This window comes from Delphinapterus leucas, chromosome 16, assembly GCF_059928025.1.
Source record: "Delphinapterus leucas isolate spDelLeu-1000000601 "Yukka" chromosome 16, BTC_Dleu_Yukka2, whole genome shotgun sequence".
Classification (NCBI taxonomy): Eukaryota; Metazoa; Chordata; class Mammalia; order Artiodactyla; family Monodontidae; genus Delphinapterus; species Delphinapterus leucas.
The window spans coordinates 25,149,713-25,173,525 of record NC_143144.1 but is presented as its reverse complement, the minus strand read 5'-3'; the positions used below and the strand labels follow the sequence as shown (position 1 = coordinate 25,173,525).

Here is a 23,813-nt window from a genome sequence, read left to right as displayed (position 1 = left end):
TTAGTGGTGAGTCATTGATTGAATGAAGTAATTTAATATCTCAAATCAGTGACTGTACGACACTTGGTTGTATTCTGTGTGGGATTAAATTTTGGTTTTAATTAAATACAGGATTTTATTTTTTTTAAGTGATTGGCTGGCTTGCCGGGAAGAAGCAGGGATTGTTTTGCCAAGTCCCGCATCCCACAATAACACACACATATGGTTGTCTCCTTGTTGTGATGTTGTTGGAATACGTGACTGCCAGGGGTCTTCTTCGTCCTTCAAGGAGCAACGGAGCTAAAGCACATCCTTGTAATGAATTCTCGCATCAAAACAATGTGTTTTCATCCTCATAACAGCACCTCTTAGTTACTGAGTGCGCACTGTCTGCCATGCTGCGCTTGGCCCCTTGTGGACCTTTTATTTCATGCTCAGAACAGCCCTGTTAGTTAGATCATCTTGTCCTCATTGTTTTTAAGTTGAGGAATAATTCACATACCATAAAATTCACCATTTTAAAGTGTAACATTCTGTGGCTTTTTGTATATTTACAAGATTGTGTAACCATCACCACGATCAATTTTAGAACATTTTCATCACCCCAAAAAGGAACCCTGTACCACTAAGCAATTACTCCAGATTTCTCAAATCTCCCCCAGCCCCTGGCAACCACCATTCTCCTTTTGTCTCTATGGATTTGCTTATTCTAGACACTTTATATTAAAGGGAATCATCCAGTATGTGGCCTCTTGTGGTTGGCTTCTTTCACTTAGCCTAATGTTTTTGAGGTTCATCCGTGTTGTATCAGTACTTCATTCCTTTTTATGGCCAAGTGATATTCCAGTGTATGGAGCTACCACATTTTGTTTATCCATTCCTCAGCTGATACACATTTGAGCTATTTCTACTTTTGGCTGTTGCAAATGATGCTGCTATGGACATGCATGTAGAGGATTTTGTGTGAATTCTTGTTCTCTTTTTATGGAGGGGGAAACTGAGGCTGGAGTTAAGTGACTTCCCTGAGATTCCATAGCAAGAAAGCCCCGGCCCAAGAAAAGCCTCAGTTTGGATCTGGAGGAAGAGAGTGCTCTCAGGCCCACACTGTAGGTGCCTCTTCCTTTTTTAGATCTCTGGCTGTTCTTGTGTGGTTAGAGCACATCCTGACTGTTGCGTGTGATGGCCACTGGCCGGGGGCCAGAAGCTCCGCTTTGTTTGCGGAGGCAGACACTCTGCAGTTCCATCATTTCCCAGAGAGGCTGGGACTTCTGCAGTAGGTCACGGAGAAAGCGCCTCTGAGTTCCAGAGTCTCACGTGTGCAGCATTTGTTGTTGGGCTGTCGGCTGTGCTCTGCAGTAGCCCCTCTGAGCTTGGCCCTGGTGGGATTTTTTTACCCCATTCCCCATGTAACCATCAGGATGGATCTCCACTGACCAGCCTCCTTGGCCTGTTCCCCATGGATAGCTGGACGCTAGGGATGTTACTTTCTTTAAACTGAGGATATTTGTAAGAAGTAGTAAGCGCTTGTTGTAAAAATATCCTACAATACAGAGATCTATAAGGTAGGTAGTAGAAGAAATAACACCCCCAAAGCCATGGCCGTGTTCAGTGGTCTCGCCATGTTCCCAGAAGATGCCATGCACATTTCCCCTTTCCTGGGCACCTTTCTGCCCTTCTCTAACTCCCCGCCAGGACCCAGTATAACTACTGTTGTGGTGGAACTTTCTGGACTTCTGCAGTGCTCGGTGAGCTCATCCTGTGACCTTTCCTCCCCAGGTGGCATGAGACAGATGGGGAAAGGCCAGGAAAAGGCTGCTTTAGAAACTGGGAGTTAAACACCAGCAAAATCCCCGAAAATCCCCAAAGCAGTTGTCTCTGGGGAAGGGGATTTTCCAGGAGGCAGGCCAGGGCTCTATTTTTCCTCTTAAACCTTCTAGAACTAGTTAGCTCTATAAACACTGTGCACAGATAACAGAATCCAGCCTAATTGTGTGCACTGGTGCGTTGACACCAGTCCTTGATGACTTGTTTCGCTTGCTGTCTGCACCCCGCACATCCCAGCTTTGGAGATCAAACAGCATTTCAGAAAACGGCAGCCCTTTGGCTTCTTACGCCAGGATGCCAGCTCCCAACCCCTAGCCCTTGAATATACATGGAGGTGCTGGGAGTTTGATCTTCTGGAAGGGGTCCTGGCTCTTCCCAGCAGGCCCACGCCTAAGTTTTCATTTTCATGTTCCAGAAGAATCTATTTTCTCTATACCAGGCACCTGAATAAGAGTCTCATCCCACCCAGGGCCTCTGATCTGAGGCCCTTGCACAATCCCACATGTTTTGCTAAACTGAGCTCTCTCAGGGTAGACCGCCTGGGTTCAAATCACAGTTCTTCTATTAACGTACTAAGCCTGTGTTTCTACAATGATAAGATGGGAATGAACGTAATACTACCTACTTCATGGGGTTGTTGTGAAGATTAAATTAGATAAAGTGTGTCAAATATTTAAGAAAGTCTCAGGCACATAGGAAGCGCCATACAAGGGTAAGCTATTATTATATCGCCTTTTTTTAGGACTATCTTCTGACGGTAGTAGGAGGAGGGAGCATAGTGTGGTGTAGACTGATGTAGGGTCGTAGAAAGACCATGGGCATCAGAGTTGGGTTACTCTTGGTTCAAATCCCAGCTCTCTACTCGTGGACCTGGGTGACCAACTTCCCTGAGCTTCAGATCCCCCCATTATACTGCGTGTTCCAGCATGTTCTAAGGCACAGGCAATTCTAGAACCCTTGGCTGCAGCTTGCAGCCTCTCCTCTTTGACAGGAGCACTGGCCAAAGCTCTTTGCTCAGTAGAATCACGGAGTCATAGAATGTCCAGCCTGGTTGAGACCCCCCCAGGTACCATGGTCTAAACCCTCATTTACAGAAGAGGAGTCAAGGCCCCTGGAGAAGTTGCTTCCCTGAGACTCCACAGCTAATAGCAGAGGGACCGGGATGAGAACATGGGCCTCCTGAGCCCAGCCCAGCTGCTTCCACACCGATGGTCACCTGTGCCTCTTTCGGAGCCGGAAACATGAACAAGCAAGAGAGAAGAATGAAGAGACGGTGGCTCCGTCTTGAAATAGCCCAGTCTGAGGGGAATCGGAAGGCACCCAGGGCAAAATGACTTTCCTCGAGTGAGCAAACTTAAAGCCCCTGCACAGGCATGGACCAGCCAGCACTTAGTTAATGTGAGTTGCTGTCATTATTGTCACCATCATGACCATCAGTCAGGGCCAAGAAACCTCAGCTGGTGGAGGCCTAGTCTCTCTAAGCCAGTAATTCTCAGACTCAAGTTGGAGGGCTTGTTAAAACACAGATGGCTGGGCCCCGCCCCCAGAGCTTCTGATTCTGTAGGTCTGGGGTGGGGCCTGAGAATGTGCATTTCCAACAGATTCAGGGGAGATGCTGATGCCCCAGACCCCCCTTGCCACTGAGAGTGGTCCTTGGACCTGCCTGGTAGAAATGCAGGATCTCAGGTCCCGCCCGAGACCTGTAGCATCATCTTAGCAGGATCCCCAGATAATCTGTTCGCACATTATAGTTTGAGAGGTGATGGCGTAGTGCAGAGTTCTCTACCCTGGCTGTATGTTAGGATCACCAGGGGTGCTTGGGAACCCTGGATTCTCAAGCCCCAACTCACACTAATTAAGTCAGAATCTCTGCGAACGAGACTCAGGTATCAAGAGTCTGTAAAGCTCCCCGGATGACTGGCCCAGTGTGTCGCCAAGTCTGAGAACCACCAGCTAGAATTCAGAGTGGCAGCCAGGAGGGGTCTCAGAGATGATCAGCTCCAACCTTGGCATTTACCAGAGATGCACACCAAGGGCTTAAGAGCCAAAGGGTCCTGCCTGAGGTCCCACAGCCAATTAAGTGACACATCCAGGCTCTGGATAATTCTTTCACCAGCTCTTTCAACTCTAAACCTCCTTAATATAGCTCCATGGTAACTGCAGTATACCAGTGTCCACAGAAATTCATTGTAAATCTTGGAAGGCCTGTCTGCTCATTGGAACTCAAGATCTCTTGTTTCACAGCAGCTGACCATCCCAAGTGACAGTTACATATTGTAGGGAGGCTGTGTACATAGTGGTTAGGAGCACAAGCTCAGGACCAGCTATGCCCTTTACTAACAAGCCCGCAGGTCTGTCTCAGATTCTTCCTCTAAAAGCAAAGATGGTGATAATAGTTCCCATCTCATGAGGCTGTTATGAGGATTAAGAGTTAATATGAGGGCTTCCCTGGTGGCGCAGTGGTTGAGAGTCCGCCTGCCAATGCAGGGGACGCGGGTTCGTGCCCCAGTCCGGGAAGCTCCCACATGCGGCAGAGCAGCTGGGCCCATGAGCCACGGCCACTGAGCCTGCGCGTCCGGAGCCTGTGCTCCGCAACGGGAGAGGCCACAACAGTGAGAGGCCCACGTACCACAAAAAAAAAAAAAAGGATGAAATTTTGCCATCTGCAACAACACGGATGGTCTTGGGGGGTATTATGCTTTGTGAAATAGGTCAGAGAAAGACAAATACTTATGATATCGCTTAATCTGAAAAATAAAACAAACTAATGTATATGACAACAACAGAAAAACAGACTCACAGATATAGAAAACAAACTAACGGTTACCAGTGGGGAGAGGGGAGGGAGGAGGGGCAAGATAGGGGTAGGGAATTAAGAGGTACAAACTACTATGTATAAAATACACAAGCACAGGGAATATAGCCAATATGTTATACCTACGAATGGAATATAACCTTTAAAAATTGTGAATCACTATGTTGTACACTTGAAACATAAAATATCGTATATCAGCTATACGTCAATAAATAAAATTAAAAATAAATTTTAAAAATTTAAAAGTTAATATGACAATGCTGAGATCACTGACTTTCACACAGGAAGCACTCTATAAATGTTGATTATTATTTCATTAACTGAGTGACCTTGAATAAATCATATGACCTTGGGCAATCCAATCTTTTAACTTCTCTGTGATTCAGTTGCCTCCTTTGTTAAATGAGGGTAAGTGTAGAACTGACCTTACAGAGTACTTGTGAGGAGCAGATGAGATTGTAGGTCTGAGGTCCTGAGCAGTTTTGGACCCACAGCTGGTGTCAGTGAATGGTGGCTGTGGTCATATGTCACAGACAGAAAAACTTACAGTAGTAAGTTCTGGCTGGGGCAGGGTCTGAGCTGGGCTGTTCAGACTCTCTGAAGGGAGCATCTAAAACCATGGGGATTGAGGTTTCTGAGATGTTTTGCCTGGAGTAAAGCTTGTCATGTCCTTCATCCTCATATATGTAAAGCATTGTCACTTGGGAGCAGATACCTATGTGTGATCCAAGAGGGCAGAAGGACCACTAGGTAGTGGCAGGGTAGCAGTGATCATATGGTTCATGAAAGAACTCTCTAACAGTTCAAACCATTCTGTGGAGGGGAGGGGAGCTCCCCATCATCAGAGGTGTTGAAGAAGAACTCTGTGCCCTCCGGTGGAGACATTGAGAGAATTTCAGGTCTGAGATTGGAGGCAGCATTACTCAGTATTTCCCAAGTTTGCTTATGGGTAAGAATCACCTGGGAATACTTGTTAAAAAACACAAATTCCGGGGCTTCCCTGGTGGCGCAGTGGTTGAGAGTCCGCCTGCCGACGCAGGGGACACGGGTTCGTGCCCCGGTCTGGGAAGATCCCACACGCCGCGGAGCGGCTGGGCCCGTGAGCCATGGCTGCTGAGCCTGCGCGTCTGGAGCCTGTGCTCCGCAACGGGAGAGGCCACAACAGTGAGAGGCCCGCATACCGCAAAACAAAAAAACCCCACAAATTCCCTGGAGCCATTCCAGACCCACTGAGGCAGAATCTCAGGAGTAGGGGCCTAGGACCCACCTCTCCAGATGCTTCTTACTGGGAAATTTGGAAAACATGGGCTCAATGGCCTTCAGCCTCCTTCTAATCCTGAAAAAAAGAGTCCACGAAGAAAGACGTTTGTGAAAAGAGATATTTTGTGAAAACAAGACATTCTGGGTGGGACTGGTGGCAGATTTCCTCCTGCAGCCTGGGGAGTCTTGCATCTTGGTCAGGCCACAGAGCCCACACACCCGCCAGCCTGAGTCCCCAACACTTTCTCCTCGGGTCCTGTGGCTTGGTTACCAGGGGCTCCATGATCCTCTGCGCTCCCTGCACAGGGCCCTGTCACCAGGCCCACCTCTCAGCAGGAACTGAGCAGGGGTCAGAGTTCTGTTTCTAAGGAACAACACAAGCTTGACTCAGCCCTCCTGACTTCCCACAGAACGTTCTGTTTACTGCTTGGATTTTGCGTTTTCTGCCCTGGTTTTGCCCACCAGTTACTTTTCATTAGGCCTTCGTTAGAATTTACGAGATAACCTTTAAGGACCCATGCATTTTGAATTAAAGAGCTTCTTTGTTAACACGAAGTACTATTCTAATTAGAGGTTTGGGGACATGCAGTTTTGCCTTCTTGTGACAATAATTATGATTATGAGGATAATTACGCCTTGTGTTTATTACAGTGCCTTCCCCCCAAGGGTCTCTGTTCTCTACTATAGCTCAAGTGTCGGTGCCGGGGGCACTGAGGAAAGGCACACTTGAATCCAGCTGCCATCCAGATGTTGACAGAGGACCCTGTGTTAGTAACCCCAGCCCCTGATGGAGTCTGTGGGCGTGCATGCACCACCAAGTAGCATGAAATGATTCCTTTCCCTCTGGCGAGGCTCCAGAAAATTGCAGGAGGAGCCGAGGCTCAAAGGTGGAGCCTCAGAGGAAATGAAGGTTCTCTGGGCTTTTGCGCATGCCATGGCCCATGCCTGGGTTGCCGTCCCTCTCTCCTCTCTGATTCTAGTAACCTCTTATCCACCAGTGTGCAGCCTGAACCTAGGCGACCAATTGTCCTGAGTTGTCTGGGGCTAAGGAGGGGTCCTGCAGGATGCAGGGCTTTTGGTACTAAAATTGGGATTGTCCCAGGCAAACCAAAACAAGTTGGTCACCCTACTGGAATCTTTGCATTTCGATTCTTTGCACTCCATCATCTCCCCCAAATGACCTTGGACGATTGGCCTATCAACACAGGCCTCATTTTCCACCTGTGAGGGTAACTCATGATTAATACGTAAACAGCGCCTGCAACTGTGCCTGGCACATGGTCAGTACTCGTGATGCTAGCTATGCCTGTTTTTTTTAGTTGAATGAGAACTTTGAGATCACCCAGCCTCCATCTGGTTCAGGAATCCTCTCAGTGGTGACCCTGCCTGATCACCGCATGACGCTGCACTTACTTCCTCACATGGAACCTTTTCCTTATGACTGCTGAACTAGCCCCCGTCCTGTCAGCTCTGAGGACCCATAGAGAATGGGACTCTCGGTGACATCCCATGGCTCCTGGAGGATGACTTGCCTGTCTCCAGCCTGGGTCTTCTCTTCCCTCGGTAGGGTCCCCCTCTCCCTTAGTGGGACCTGGACCCCCAGCTACATCCTGGCTGTGTCTTCTGGAAGTTGTGCTGTCTGCCCTCGTGAGCATTGGACTTGGCTCAACCCCAGGGGCTTTTCTCTACTACACACAGGCATAGTGGGTATAGAAGGTGCCCATCCTTTGAATTAGACCTGGAGAAGAAGTTCCTGAGGACAAAAGGCTCATGAAGAAGGCTGCAGGGCCTCTGTTCCCAGATCGCAGGTGCTGAACTGGAAAGGCCTACAGGAGTTTGTAGCCAAGGCCCTGGTGTCCCATTGAGCTGCTCAGCAGAGACTCCACTTTCTCTGGCCTAGAGACAACTGGGCACATTCTTGACTCAGCGGGGCAGGATAGCAAAATGGTTATTACCCCTGGCTGCCTGATCAGCCTAACCTGTATCCAAATCTTACTCCCCTACATTTAGCTGAATGACCTTGGGCAAGTCACTTACTTGCAGTTTTCTCATGTGTACAGAGAGGATAGTTCTGACAGCCTAGCTCACATGAAATAGTGAGTGGTGCTATTTATGGTTATTATTATCCCCACCCCACCCAGGGAATGGACATGAAGTGTTTTGCTCCATCTGTACAGATGGGAAGGTGACTGGGCAAGGTCTGGGTACCTGGATCTCCGTATTCTTTTTTTTTTTTTAATTAATTAATTTATTTATTTATTGGCTACGTTGGGTCTTCGTTTCTGTGTGCCGGCTTTCTCTAGTTGCGGCGCGCGGGGGCTACTCTTTGTTATGGTGTGCAGGCGTCTCATTGCGGTGGCTTCTCTTTGCTGTGGAACACGGGCTTTAGGCATGCAGGCTGCAGTAGTTGTGGCGCAGGGGCTTAGTTGCTCCGCGGCATGTGGGATCTTCTGGGACAAGGGCTGGAACCCGTGTCCCCTGCACTGGTAGGCGGATTCTTAACCACTGCACCACCAGGGAAGCCCCCTGGATCTCCATATCCTTGACCCAGGGACCATGGAGAGCTGTGCCGGAGATCACAGGCCTGTCCTCCCAGTGGGGATGGGAGTTCACAGGCAGTGTTAGTGGCTGGTGACGTGGCCTGGATGGGGGTGTTTGCATCATATCCCAGAAGGGCACTTTGTAGGAATCCTTGGGGGCCTTTGCCATCAGAGGCAGCCAGACTGTTCTGAGCAGGAGCTCCACGGTGCACACTCCTACCCGAACACCAATCAAAGGATGGAGGGAACAGACGGAGTCCCCAAGAACAAAAAAATCATAGGGAAGCCACAGGGCACAATGCGGAACGGTGCCTGGCACACAGTAGGACCTCAGTAGTTATTTGTGGAAGATAAATGAAAGCAACAGGTGTGGATGCATTTTGGTCCCTCAGCCCCCAACCCCCCCAGATGCCGGGCCACATGCTTCTGTGACTGTGTCGGTGGGCAAGTGAGGCTGCAGAGGCCATGTGTTGCTTGCGCTGGGGACTGAGAGAGTGGGGTGGTGTACAGTTGGGATGGCGTGTGGGCAGCCCAGGTGGGAGGAACAAGGCTGTGGGCTGGGCGTTTCTGAGCTGATCTCCTCTGGAAGACAGCTGCTTTGAGGATCCTTGGAAATAACCTGAGTGGTGTTATGTCTCTTCGGCCTTCATCGTGAGCACTTTCTTTCCCCACTTTGGGGAGCAGAGTTCATTATATGATTCTTCAGTAGTGCCTGAGTGCTGAAAGTGCCAACTCGTAACTTCGACTTCAGTCCAGTACAGAGAGCTACCGTCTTTCTTTCATGGCTCTGCCTTCTCTGTGTCTCAGATTGATGAGGAGCTGGCTGGCTTCAGTTTATCCTTGAATATGTCAGGTTATTTTTTCCAATAAAAGCTATTTTTATGATACGTTTATTTTTCTATTTTAAAAGTAAAGCATCACCATATATACTTAAAATATTTTTATGCAGATAAATAGTGGTACTTATTTTGTACAAAATAAACAGCAGGACTATAAATAGTAATAAATTGCTCAAATCCTTTGTAATAACCATTTAACATTCTGGTTATTTTCCTTTTGGTCTTCTTTCCCAGGCATGTATACTTTTGTACATAGTTGGAATTACTGTGTGCATATAATTTTTATATTCTGCTTAAAAAAAAAAAACACCTAAATGCTATAACTTGAACTATTAAACAAGAAAAAGGGCTTCCCTGGTGGTGCAGTGGTTGAGAGTCCGCCTGCCGATGCAGGGGACATGGGTTCGTGCCCCGGTCTGGGAAGATCCCACATACCGCGGAGCGGCTGGGCCCGTGAGCCATGGCCGCTGAGCCTGCGCGTCCGGAGCCTGTGCTCCGCAACAGGAGAGGCCACAACAGTGAGAGGCCCGCGTACCGCAAAAAAAAAAAAAAAGAAAAACAGTGAACAGACATAGGTTGATAATATTATTTAGGGACCTCTACCAACACCTAGGGGGGTGATGGAGTGGGTGGAATGCCAGAACTCCAAATAGAAAAATAGCAAGAGACCTGAACAAGATTTTCCACCAGGGAAATAAAAATGGTTAATTAACCATAAAAGATAATCAGTCTCATGAAAGCAAGGGATACCATTTCCCCTGATCATATTAGCAAGGATTTTTTTAATGATCCTCTTACTTGTTGGCTAGAATATATGTAAATTGGTATAAATATCCTGGAAAGCAGTTTGGCAATACATATCAGTGGCTGTATATTTATTTACTAATTATATTTTCTCCCTGGTGAATATCTATCATCTGGTGGCCTTTTTTAAATTGAGTTACATTGAGCATTTAAAATAATCAATATAACAACTTATGTATCCTATTTATAGATCCTTTTTCACAATCTGTTGCTTGCCTTATTTTCTTCTAAGCATCCAGGTGTTTCATATTTTTTTATGGTTAGGTTTGTTGATCTGTTCCTTTGTGATTCTTCAAGGCTCCTCGGTTGAGAAAGTCTTCCTCACTTAAGTGGTTGTATAAGTCTGTTTACTTCTGATTTTTTGATTTCATTTCAAAAAATATTTAAAGTGCAATTTTATCTAGAGTTTTTTTTTTTTTGATTCTTAGGTTAATTGAGAGTCTCTTTCTCTTATTTTCCCAAAATCGTTAATTGGTTATTCTGACATCAGTTCCCTTCCCTAATTTATTTGTGAGGCCTCCATTTTAGTGTTTATTAAACTATGACATATTATTTACGGTCTGTATTTTCTGGACTGTGGATCTGTATGTTCTTCCTATGTAGTTACTGTATTTTCTTTCTATGATCTATTTTTCCTATTACCCTCTGTTTTAATTACTGCAGCCTTATAAAGTTGGTTATCACTCCACCTTCTTCTCTTTTAGAGAGTCTTGCTTGCTTATTCCCTAGTTGAAATTTAAAACCATTTCATCAAGTTTAAAAAAAAACTTTCTGGGCTTTGAGTAGGAATTGCATTAAACAATCTGTAAATTAACTTCTTTAAAAAATCACTGTTATTTCAATATTTTAAGTTGTTGTCAACGAATGCTATATCTCTCCACGTACAAACCCATTTTTTAAAATTTATTTATATTTATTTATTTATTTATATTTATTTATTTATTTTTTACTTTTTTTTTTTGGCTGCATTGTGTCTTTGTTGCTGCACGCAGGCTTTCTCTAGTTGTGGTGAGTGGGAGCTACTCTTTGTTGCAGTGCACGGGCTCTAGGTGCACGGGCTTCAGTAGTTGCAGCATGTGGGCTCAGTAGTTGCAGCGTGCAGGCTCAGTAGTTGTGGCTTGCAGGCTCTAGAGCACAGGCTGAGTAGTTGTGGCGCACGGGCTTAGTTGCTCCGTGGCATGTGGGATCTTCCCAGACCAGGGATCAAATCTATGTCCCGTGCATTGGCAGGCAGAGTCTCAACCACTGAGCCACCAGGGAAGTCCTCCCATTTGTAAAAATATCTTTGTGAACCTTTCTACTTTTTTTTTTAATCTTTTTTAAAAATAGATCTTTATTGGAGTATAATTGCATCACAATACCGTGTTAGTTTTCGTCGCACAACAAAGTGAATCAGCCATATGCATACACATGTCCCCATATTCCCTCCCTCTTGAGCCTCCCTCCCATCCTTCCTATCCCACCCCTCTAGGTCATTGCAAAGCACCCAGCCGATCTCCCTGTGCTATGCTGCTGCTTCCCACCAGCCAACTATTTTACATTCGGTAGTGTGTGTATGTCGATGCTACTCTCACTTCGCCTCAGCTTCGCCCTCCCACCCCATGTCATCAAGTCCATTCTCTATGTCTACCTCTTTATTCCTGCCCTGCAACTAGGTTCATCAGTACCGTTTTTTTTTCTAGATTCCATATATATGCGTTAGCATACGGTATTTGTTTTTCTCTTTCTGACTTACTTCACTCTGTATGACAGACTGTAGGTCCATCCACCTCACTACCTATTAGAGAAATGCAAATCAAAACTACAATGAGGTATCACCTCACACCGGTCAGAATGGCCATTATCAAAAAAGCTAGAAACAATAATTGCTGGAGAGGGTGTGGAGAAAAGGGAAACTTCCTACACTGTTGGTGGGAATGTAAATTGATACAGCCACTATGGAGAACAGTATTGAGGTTCCTTAAAAAACTACAAATAGAACTACTTTTCTTAATATTGGTCAGATATATTTTCTATTATGATTATCTTTATAGTTTATATTATACTGCTGTTTGGAATAGGATCCTAAAAACTATATTTATTGCTGGCATATAGGCAATTCAATATTATTGAATTTTGTACTTTTAATTAGCCACTTTGCTGAGATCTTTTTAATTTGTGTACTTTGTCAGATGCCTGCTTTGTTGAGGTTATGCAGTCATCTCACATGCACTTAATAATCATTTTGTCTGTTTCTAATGTTTATGCTTTCTATTTCTTTGGCCAGAACTTCTAAGACCATATTCAGGGATACCGATGATGGAAGGCATCCTTATTTTGCTCTTTGTTTTAAAGGGAAAGCTTCTGACGTTTTCCTTGATGTTGTTCCTAGCAGGTCTGAGACCTGTTGCTTTTAGCCAAAGCGGCTGTTGTGATTCACAACCACAAGACTCCTTTCTTTGTGCTTCTGGCACCAAGCACTAGGGGGCTCATTGTTTGGAAGTGTTTGCCCTTTCAAGAATCCTCAGCTTGCCCCAAACTTCAAGCCTACAGAGCTGGTCTAGGTCCAGCCCTTGATCTCTTTTTACTGAATGTCTGACCTCTGGGCATTCGTTCTTCCCGGCAGGACCTTGCACTCTCTTCTGTAAACCCCACTTGCTGATATAAGAGCAGGTACCTGACATTGGACTGGTACGCAGGGCTGGGATCACCTAACATAGCCCTGGACCAGAGCAAGCAGTAAAGACACTTCTTTTCTTTTTTTTTTTTTGGCCATGCCACACGGCTTGTGGGATCTTAGTTCCCCGACCAGGGGTCGAACTCAGGCCCCCTGCAGTGGAAGCTCGGTGTCCTAACCATTGGACCAACAGGGAATTCCCTAAAGACACTTCTTAACAGGATGTCCTACCCCTATGGTTCCTCAGTCTTTTGGACTTTTGCCCTTACCCCCACCTGTCCCCTTTCTTTCCTTAAACCAGCTTAATGAGGTCACCAGTAACCCTGCCCTGCCCTCCAAGCCTGGTGGACCTCTGCTGACGCTGTGCTCTGGGGGCCTTCCCAGTCCAGTGGGAAAGCAGACACAAAAGGAGGTTAATACAATACAGGATGAAGAGGTCTCATTTACACCATATGAGACTCAGAGGCTAGAGCTTAGGGCCGTCAGGGAAGGCCTCGTGGAGGAGATGACATTTGAGCTGGTATTAGAGCCAGAGTAGAAATTCTGTGAGGCAGATAAGGGAGAAGGGCTTAAATTTTGATTATTTCTATAGACTTTGCATTATTGTTGCTGTTCAGAATAAGATCTTTAAAAACTGTATTTTATTGTTGGCATATAGGAATATTATTGAATTTTGTATATTAATACTGGAACAATCTTCAAAGGCTTAGAGGTGCCTGGGGAAGCCCGGCCTCTTTGGGGAAAAGACAAGAGTTTGTTGAGAGATGGGGCAGTGCTGTCTGAGTTGATGAGTGCTCCTGATCGGGGTTGGGGGGGCAATCACCAGTAATGGGGGTGATCCAGGAAGATTTCCAGAAGAGGTGGGATGGGAACTGGCCTTGAAGCATGGAGACAATTTGGGTAAGGTGGGAAGGGGAGAGCAAAGTGGAAGGTGAGTAGGGAAACAGCATTTGTATTTAGCATTCCCACTACTTATCTGCCAGGCACTTGGTTAGTACATATTATTATATTTACTTTTCCTGACAGCCTTGCTAGGTAGACAACGATACCCCCATTTTACAGATGAGAAAACTGAGGCTCAGGAAACTTAAGTGACTTAGATGAGCTGGACAGTCTAATTTCTGAGCCTCCATGCTTTCAGTGTCTCTCTGCTGCCATATATATGAAACAGGTTTATTGAGATATAATTCACATACCATACAGTTTAGGGTGTACAGTTCAGTGATTTGAATATATTCACAGAGCTGTGCAACTATTACCACATCCAATTTTAGAACATTTGCATTACGCCAACAAAGAAACACCTCACCCCTTAGTTGCCATCCCTCAATACCCCCAGCCCTAGGTAACCACTAATCTACTTCCTGTCTCTGTACATTTGCCTGTTCTGGACATTTCATATAAATGGCCTCATACAATATATTGTCCTTGGTGACTGGCTTCTTTCATTTACCATAATGTTTTCAAGGCCTGTCTATGTTGTAGTATATATTGATACTTCATTTCTTTTTATTGCCAAGCAATATTCCTTTTTATGGATACACACATTTTGCTTATCCATTCGTCTATGAGTGGACACATGGGTTGTTCCCACTTTTTGGCTATTATGAATAATGCTGCTGTGAACATTCTTGTGTACTATTTTGTGTGGACACATGGTTTCATTTTTCCCAGGTATATACCCAGGAGTGGAATTGCTGGGTCATACAGTAACTAGGTTTAACCATTCGAGGAACTGCCAGACTGTTCTTCATAGAGGCTTCCCTGGTACCTCTTAGACCTGTCTTGAGAGTGACAGGATGGGGAAGAAGGTCATACCACAAAGTCTGTGTAAATTGCCTGTTTTCAAAGAAGTAGACTATTATAAAGTACTCTTAAGACCCTGGCTTCGCCATTGAGTCTGATGATCCTGGAGGGACTTGTGGATCCTTCAGGGCCTCAAGCACACGGCTGTGAGTGCTGGTCATCAGAGCTCTGTCTTCTGCATTCCAGCTAGCAGGCTGTGCTGTTAGAGAAGGTGCTAGAATAAACTGTTAGGTTCAGTGTGTGAGACTGGGACAAGTGTGATGAATGGTGATGAAGGCTTTTGGAGGAGGGACGGCAGGGTCTTGAGCCTGGCACAGGGGAGCCAGGTAGGAGACAAAGGAGGCCGGGAGGAGATACAGGGTCGGGTCTGTGGGGTTTGGGGCGAGTCGATGGGCAGCTGTGGCTGCTAACTGTGGTCTTTGTCCTTTGGCTGCAGACCTGGCCGAGTGCAAGCTGGTTTCCTTCCCCATCGGCATCTACAAGGTCCTGCGAAATGTCACCGACCAGATCCACCTCATCACGCTGGCCAACAATGAGCTCAAGTCCCTCACCAGCAAGTTCATGACCACGTTCTGTCAGCTCCAAGGTAGGCCCTGGTCAGCTGAGGCCAGGAGAGCATGCTGACCCTCATCCTTCAGGCTCCGACCCTGTCTAGGGAATGTCACCAGGGCTAGTCCCCAGTCAGCTAGTCTCAGGAAATCATTCCCAAGGGGAGGCTCTAAGGGTGGACCTGTGTCCTCTGGAAATCTCTAAGTGCCACTCCTGCCTCTAGCTGGCTGTGAATCAGATTGACTCATGGTCAAGGGTGTGGGTCCCAGAGTGATTCTCTTGTTTTGAACAGACCAGTAGAGTATTTGGGGTCCTGCAGCTCAGGAGTAGTTATTTTTCGGTAGACTTGAACGAGCCCCCTTCTGACTGCCATGCCCCAACCCCCCTGCAACCTAGCACTGTTCTCCCATGTTGCTTTCTCAGTTCAGGAGTGACAGACGCCAGGGCTGTTGTTTTCTGTGCTGTGCACACGTACAGCAAGCAGACACGGGTGCTCGGCAGGGAGGTGGGCAGGAGGCTGGCAGGTGGGCGTTGTAGATTCATCTGAAATGGCTCCTCCAGGTGGACAAGCAGGCGGCAGTGCCCGCTCTCCACTCTCCAGGTAGCCCCTCCATCCTTCTGCAAGAGTCCACTGCCACTCAGTGACCCGTGGGATGGAGTTGCAGCCTGGGCGCTTGGTGTGTGTTCGTGAAATAGTGGGGTGGGAGAATTGGGGAGGGCACAGGGGGCACAGGAGAAGTGATTCCTGACTTCAGGAATTCTCTATCCAATAGGGGCATGAAAGGAGTCTAAGAGCCTGTTTAGAGAAACCAATAAGTAAAATGCTGATGGTACCTGAGGGACTTGAGAGGAGCATTTTTTTTTTTTTTTTTTTTTTGCGGTACGTGAGCCTCTCACTGTTGTGGCCTCTCCCGTTGCGGAGCACAGACTCCGGACACGCTGGCCCAGCGGCCATGGCTCATGGGCCCAGCCGCTCCGCGGCATGTGGGATCTTCCTGTACTGGGGCACAAACCCATGTCCCCTGCATCGGCAGGCGGACTCTCAACCACTGCGCCACCAGGGAAGCCTGAGAGAGGAGGATATTTCATGCAGCTTCCTACAGGAGGTGCGAGCCCTGGGCGGAGTCAAGAGGGGAGGGGAGAGGTGTGAATTGGCAAACCCAGTGCAGGGACAGGAAGCAGCTTGGACAGTGGCTCAGGAGGGAGCTACAGGCAGGACCTAGACTGGGCGCAAACACAAGGGCAAGCAGGAGGGATTGATCTATGTTGTCGTTTCTGACCGAAGCTCACAAAGCTCATTGCGTTTGTGCCTAAAAAGCTAAAGTGCTTATGTTGGGGGTGGAGGGGATCCCAGGGCAACACGTGTTTCCCCAGGGCACCTGTGGGTGCTTTTGACCAGGCCCACTTTTCCCGTCCTTCTTTTTCTGGTGGCTTTTTCTTTACACAGGTGAGACGGGTCCTCCCAGCTGCCAGGGCCCTTGGACCAGCAGCTCTCAGCCTGGCTGAAATTAGAATTAACTGAGGAGTTTTTCTACAGACATCATTGCCTTGGCTCTACCCCAAGACCAGTTGAATCAGAATGTCTGGGTGTGGGCCTGGGCATAGGTATCTCTTAACATCAGTATCAGTCGTTCTAAAGTGCCGGCAGCCAAGATTGAGACCATAGTTCAGGGGTTATAAACACCAACGCTTAAGAGACTAGCAGGTAGGTAATGAGTGACTCAGATTGAGCATGGAACAAGAGGGAGTGGTGGGGACTGTGGCCACCTGCTACAGGCCCTACTCAGCTTCTGCCAGATGTGCCACGGGATCGTTCTGATAGTTTTATTCAGTTGAAGCTGGAAAGGTGGATATTTATATGAATTTTATCCATTTTTACTTAATTTTTATTTTAATCTGGAAGCCAATAGAACACATTTTGCAAGCTAGACTTAGCCTGTGGGCCACCAGTTGGGAGAATCTCCCATAAAATATTAGAGCTGTCACTGCCATCTCACCTCACGGGTGGAGAAGGAAGGTCAGGGTGAGAAAGCACTCGTCCGGGCTGTCAGAGCCGTACACCGAGGTCACCCACCCTGCAGCCAGGGCTGCCTTTCCAGGCCACCTGCGTGAGCTCAAGGGCCTGGAAAGGACTTGACATGGCAGTGCCTTGTGGGATAAGCAAGTAGGCCCTCTCCAGGGACACAGCAGCGAGTGTGGAGAAACACACTTAGGGCCCCTGGATTCGTGATGCATCATGATACCCTTCCATCAGAAGTCTGTTGAAGAATGCCGTTTGAACCCCCTCCCGTGCTCTGGTGGCTCCTGGCTCCCCCCACGCCACCTCCGATTACAAAGGCAAGGCTGTCATGTGCCCAGTAATTGGATTTCACAGAGGCAGCCGTGGATTAGGGTTGGTGACCAGGCAGGGAGGGGCTGGAGCTGAGAGACCCACCTGGCTCTGGACCCCAGCCTTTGTTTCTCTTTCAAGTAAAAAAACCCTCTCCTTTTATGTGTGAAGAGGAGACTTGAATAGGCTGTGCTGGGCTCCGCACTGCCTGCTAGCATCGTCTCCTAGATTTTTTTTTTTTTTTTTTTTACATCTGTATTGGGGTATAATTGCTTTACAATGGTGTGCTAGTTTCTGCTTTATAACAAAGTGAATCAGTTATACATATACATATGTTCCCATATCTCTTCCCTCTTGCGTCTCCCTCCCTCCCACCCTCCCTATCCCACCCCTCCAGGCGGTCACAAAGCACGAAGCTGATCTCCCTGTGCTATGCGGCTGCTTCCCACTAGCTATCTACCATATGTTTGGTAGTGTATATATTCTTGACAGAGTGGGTATATGCTGCCTTGGTGCTGGGGAGAGAGCCACCTGCTTGCTCCCTGACTGCCAAGTTGTCTCCTGTGGGTACCCTGGGGACTTTCTGCTGCTGGGGTCACGGCCGCCTCAGAGTTGGGTGGTCTTTAAATGATTACATCCCATTGATCTCCTTCAGCCGTCTTATGGCGGGAAAAATGGAATCTGTCCAAAGGGCACATCGGTTCTGCGGAGAGTGGATCCTGAGGTCTGGCTGTGGCTCCTCTGGCCCCTCTCCTCCTGTGTTCCCATCTCCCCACTTCCTCCAGATGCAAGTCATTCAGCTCTTCTTATTGAGTGTGTCCTGGGCCTGCCAGGCTGGAGGTGTGTAAGACACACCTGCAGAAATAGACAAAGACCGCCCAAATGAGAACCAGCGGAGGCTGTTCATTCAGAGTTTGCTCTAGCCAGGGAGTCAGCCACTGTCACTTGCATTTGGCAGAGACTCAAAGGCAGGCAGAGGAATCGGAAAGCTTCGTAGTGGATGAAAGGGAGAAGGCTTCAGGTGGGCCTGATGGCAGGCTATTGGCCTGGGGAAGCTGGAGGCGGGGGCGGGCCACCAGCAGCAGGGCGTCCTATGGGATTGGCTAGGATGCACATCTGGCTGTCTCTGGTTGGTCCTGAGTGGGATGTTGGGACAAAAATTTAGGGAAACTGTCGGTTAGTAATCAAGTCCCAGCCATCTGGGGCCAACTGTTACAGGGGGTATTCCTTGGCTTCCTGGACTGTCGATGGTGATAGTAGTCTGACTTCCTACAAGCCTGACTTACAGAAGACTAGCTTCCTGGGCTGGCTGCTTTACTAATGGTTTGGTTTCTTGGGCAGGATGCTTCAGGTTATGAGTCCCAGTTCTATTTTTATACTTGGTTTGGCCATTGTCTGTGTGTATATTCAGTCTCTCACAGCCTGCCTTTCAACTCAGTTCATTAGTTCCTCCTGAGCATCTGTTTAGGGCCGGTGTGAGCATGAACAGGAAATAACAAGAAAGCCCAAATTTGCTGGGCACTTAGCCCCCGCCAGCTCCACACTGAGGGTTTTACACGTGTCATCTCATCTAATCCTCATAGCACCGACGTTTGGGAAGGATAAGGAAACCAAGACCTAGACCTGGTCCTTGAGGAGCCCACAGTCTCTCAGGAAGGCAGGTGTAGGAGCAGACAACCACTTTATAATGTGAGGGTGCATTTACTCAAAGTCTGGTGACTCTGTGAGGTCAGTCCTCTTATTATCCTTGTTTTACATGAGGAAACTGTGGCACAGAGAGCCTAAGTAACTTGCCCGAGGTCACACAGTGAGAGAGAATAGGGTCAGGACTGTGGGTCCAGATCCAGAACTCCTTTATAAACTACTAATGGGAGTAAAGTGTATGCACAGTTTTGCAACTTGTCCCTTTTACTTAGCAGTATATCTTAGGAACTGGTTCACGTTGGTAGAGTAAGAGCCACCTACCCTTTTCATGGGGGCAGAATGGCTAGCGCTTCATTTTAGTCTGTCCCAGACTCCTCGGTTAGAAGAGTTTTCTCACCCCTTCCCTCTCTCCCCCCAAGGAGTGGATGTGGCTTTCAGAAACTTCACTTCTTTCCTCTCTGTTCCCCGTGGGCAGCAACTGTCTCTGTGTGAAGAGTCTGCAGTGCTGAGTATGGGCCACTTGAAGGACAATTATTGTTCCACCTGACCCACTGACTCTGCCCTGCAGGCGGGCCCTTGCAGGTAGGAAAGTAATTGCTCATTGCTGCAGTGTCGCAGCCAAGGTGCTGATTGACCCTCAGTGGGCAGGTATTTTTGGAGTTGGCACATTCCTTTACCACCAGGCTGCGTAATTACTGCAGGCCAGCCTCATCTGTCCCTTAAGGTAATCAGCTGGCCTTGTCTCTGCTGGGGTCAGTCTGAGGCCTCTGAGTCGGCGCTGACGATTGTCCAAGATAAGGATGATGAGGAAGTAATAAGGGGAACTTGGGGAAGGAGAGATCCATTTAGCAGAGTCCAGAAACCACAGCTCAGAAGGGATAGTAAATAAAGGGATGTCATGCCTGGCTGCTTTCAGGCTGGGGACAGTCTTGGGAGTGGGATGGAGTAAGGTCTTCTCCCAGAGACCCTGTCCATCCTGGGAGCCTAGGTTGTTTGACTCTGAACCTTGGTGTAAGAGAGCAGGAAGAAACATCTGGAGCTCCCCTAATACAGCCACACACACAGCCCCCTCCGCCCTGCGACAAGAGGGCAGTGAGACCCTGGGCATAATTGTGAAAGTCTGATTGACTTTCCTGCAAGCCATGTGTCCCAGCTGCATCTACCTTCTTTTATTTTATCTTTTGATTTCTGCCTTTAATGATAGCTTTCTGGGTTTTTTCCCACAAAAAGCTCCATAATCCAGTAACTAAGTCTCATGGATCTTGTACCCCTCTAACAGAAACAGTGCTTTTACTTTTCAAAGATTATCCTCTTCATGTTCAAGCATAGGGCTGAGCGTCTAGTAGGTGCTTAATAAATATGTGTATTGTGCAGCACGTCCTGCTTTTCACAACACTCTCGACTCATTCTCACAGCCCTGCTGTAAATGGGCAGGGAGGACTTTCTCATGGAGGCTGTCCAGGGAGAGGATGGTCCCAAGGACACATGATGAGTTAGATCAGAACTAGGTCCTCCTGGGTTTTCCCCCATCATTCATTCACCACTAAATAAGCAGGGATTTGCTGAGTATCTACTCTGAGGACAGGTGCTGCAGGGATTGGAGATGCAAAACTGGAAAAAGCAGGTGGCCGGAATGGCCCACTTCTCTTGGGGAGGTTGGCTGGGGTTCACATCCTGGTTTGGGGGTTGGGAGAGGAAGGTCAGATTAACTGGGGGAGAGGTTGGGGTTTGTGTGACCTTAGGCAAGTTATTTCATCTCTCTGTAAATTGGAGGTAATGGGTTATAGTAAAATTAAAATGATGATTGCGTGTAAACTCCAGAGAACAAGTACCTGGAGCATAGTACTGCTTATTAGATGTTAGCCATTATTATTCGGTTTTGGTCTAAGCCCCAGACCCAGTGCGGCTGGGTATCCGGCCCAAGAGCGCTTTCCTGGAAACCCTTCCCCACCCAATCCCAGCACTTCAATACTTTCTTAATGCAGCAGGAGCCTGACTAACTAGAGTGGGTTGACACTGCCTTTCCAGAGCAGATCTGGGCTCCCTTTGAAGCTCAGTAATGGAAAGCTCTCCCTTCCTTCCCAATTTCAACACAGCCCCTCTGATTACCCTAATGCAGTCAAGGAGCTGAACACCAAGGGTGCAAGCCCTGCCTGCCCAGCCGTGACTCCCTCTGCGCCTTTTGCTTTTCAGAAGTGCTTCTGAGCCGGAGGAGAGGCCGCCTTTCAGGCAGATTCAGCTTCTCCTCCTTGCAGCTGAGCGTCTCCTTAGAGCCTGCTGCTGAAGAATGGCTGGACTTTAGAGAGCAGCCTTCCCTGGGAAACGAGATGCTGGGCAGGGGCGTGATTTTGTATCCACAAGACTCAATCTTGAGAGTAATGATCTCCAGAGAAGGATACACAAAGCAATGACTTGGAAAGCTGCCTCAGCTTTACTGAGTGAAAAAAGCAGTTCTCAAAAGAGTATATAGTCTATGATTCCATTTGTTTTTTAAAAACAATATGCATGCATCCATCCATCCATAAGCACGTACATAGAAAAATATAGAAGAATGAATACCAGACAACAGTGGTTCTGGCGGGGGGGAAACACGCAGGATTTTCATTTTCCTTTGTTCCATATTTTTGTGATGTCTCTGTTTTTACAGTGAGCTTGCATTGCTTTTATAAGTAGAAAATGCATTTAAAGTGAAACAAACTGCATCAGTCAGGATAGGCCAGTTTTACATTAGGAACAAATAATTTCAAATCTCAGTGGCTTCAAAAAACAAAATCTTGTATTTACAGTTGGGATAGCATTGGGTTTCTGTTACGGTTATTGGCACTGCGCACGTGCCTGAGGGCTAGGTGACCTGCTGCCTTCAGTGGTGATGGAGGACTGGACCTGAATTTTCTCAAGAAGATAACTTGGCACAAACAAGGCCCAGGAGGGCTATGCACAGAATGGGGAAAATATTAAATCAGTGAAAACAAAAATCTCCCTTGGTGATAACAAATTTCAGCAAGAGCATCTAATTTTAAGCAGCGCATCTTTCTGAAGCTTCTCCAAGACAAACTAGCTAGCTGAGCAGCCTTGTGTGTGTGTGTCAGGGTGTGGAGAATCAGTAAGTGGCATGGATAAAATTACGGACCCGGGAGCCACACTGGTCTGAGGTCAGAACCTGGCTCTGCCATTTCTAACGTCCTGATCTGTAAAACGGGATCCATTCTACGCAACTTCAGTGGGTCATCATAAGGATTAAGTTGAGGTAAAACATGGTAAACACTGAAAAGAGGGTACTAGCGTGTGGTGAGTGCCAGGACGGTTCGCTCTCTCTGTCATTCTGTAGCAGGCCCCCCGTGTAGTCATGTCCAGACCCTGCCTGCTCCTCCCGGGAACACTGACCTGAGGAATCCAGGCAGAGCTTGTCAGGAGGATCCGTTGTACTTTGGGGATGGACCACCTAGTGAGCAAATAGTCTGTAATTTGATAGGAGTGAAAGTTGCCCTTTTCCAGAATGGGGTCCAACCAGATGGAATCAAGCTGGAAAGTCATGAGGGGCAAAAGAGCTCCGGAAGAAGAGCCTGCTGTTCAGAGTGGTTCTTGAGCAAATACTTCTGGAGCAGGAACGCCTTGTTTGGCTTGGACTTTTAATTAACCTCACTGGGCGAGGGAGCAGTCTTGGCTTTCTGACACCAGGTGTCAGAAGGTAGTGAGTTCTCCCTGGTTTGTAAAGTTTGGAAGAGTGAGTCTGCCATGGGTCCGTCAGGCTCTGAGCCTGGGCCGAAAGGGTCCCTGCCCTCCTGCTTCTCCCTCAGCCCTGAGAGGAGTGGATGTGATCATACAAAAGCCTCGGGATAATGTTCATTGTAGCCGCACACAAGGGCAGGAGATTTGCAGAGCCTTTGAGTCATGAATGCAGCAAGACAGAGACGTATAGGAAAGCTATTGAACATCAGGAAAAGAGACCTGGGAGGCCACACTGAACTTTCATTAAAAAGACAACCCTCAGAATGGGAGAAAATATTTGCAAATGAAGCAACTGACAAAGGATTAATCTCCGAAATTTACAAGCAGCTCATGCAGCTCAATAACAAAAAAAACAAACAACCCAATCCAAAAATGGGCATACGACCTAAATAGACATTTCTCCAAAGAAGATATACAGATTGCCAACAAACACATGAAAGGATGCTCAACATCATTAATCATTAGAGAAATGCAAATCAAAACTACAATGAGATATCATCTCACACCGGTCAGAATGGCTATCATCAAAAAATCTAGAAACAATAAATGCTGGGGAGGGTGTGGAGAAAAGCGAACACTCTTGCACTCTTGGTGGGAATGTAAATTGATACAGCCACTATGGAGAACAGTATGGAGGTTCCTTAAAAAACTACAAATAGAACTACCATACGACCCAGCAATCCCACTACTGGGCATATACCCTGAGAAAACCATAATTCAAAAAGAGTCATGTACCAAAATGTTCATTGCAGCTCTATTTACAATAGCCAGGACATGGAAGCAACCTAAGTGTCCATCATCGGATGAATGGATAAAGGAGATGTGGCACATATATACAACGGAATATTACTCAGCCATAAAAAGAAACGAAATGGAGTTATTTGTAGTGAGGTGGATGGACCTAGAGTCTGTCATACAGAGTGAAGAAAGTCAGAAAGAGAAAGACAAATACCGTATGCTAACACATATATATGGAATCTAAGAAAAAAAAAAAAGGTCATGAAGAACCTAGGGGTAAGACGGGAATAAAGACACAGAC

At 47.2% G+C, this 23,813-nt stretch overlaps 1 protein-coding gene across 6 annotated transcripts in view; it reads left to right on the top strand.

The window, feature by feature from the left end:
* The window catches only part of LRRC20 (leucine rich repeat containing 20), a 60,584-nt gene that overhangs the window by 14,916 nt on the left and 21,855 nt on the right, over positions 1–23,813 (top strand). For 5 of the 6 annotated variants that reach the window (XM_089897608.1, XM_089897609.1, XM_022590789.3 and 2 more), the window contains one exon: positions 14,960–15,109. The exons of the other annotated variant lie outside the window; for it this stretch is intronic. In XM_089897608.1, coding sequence (XP_089753734.1) covers positions 14,960–15,109 — 150 coding nt within the window. The remainder of the gene's footprint in view (positions 1–14,959; positions 15,110–23,813) is intronic. 6 annotated transcript variants of the gene reach the window in all.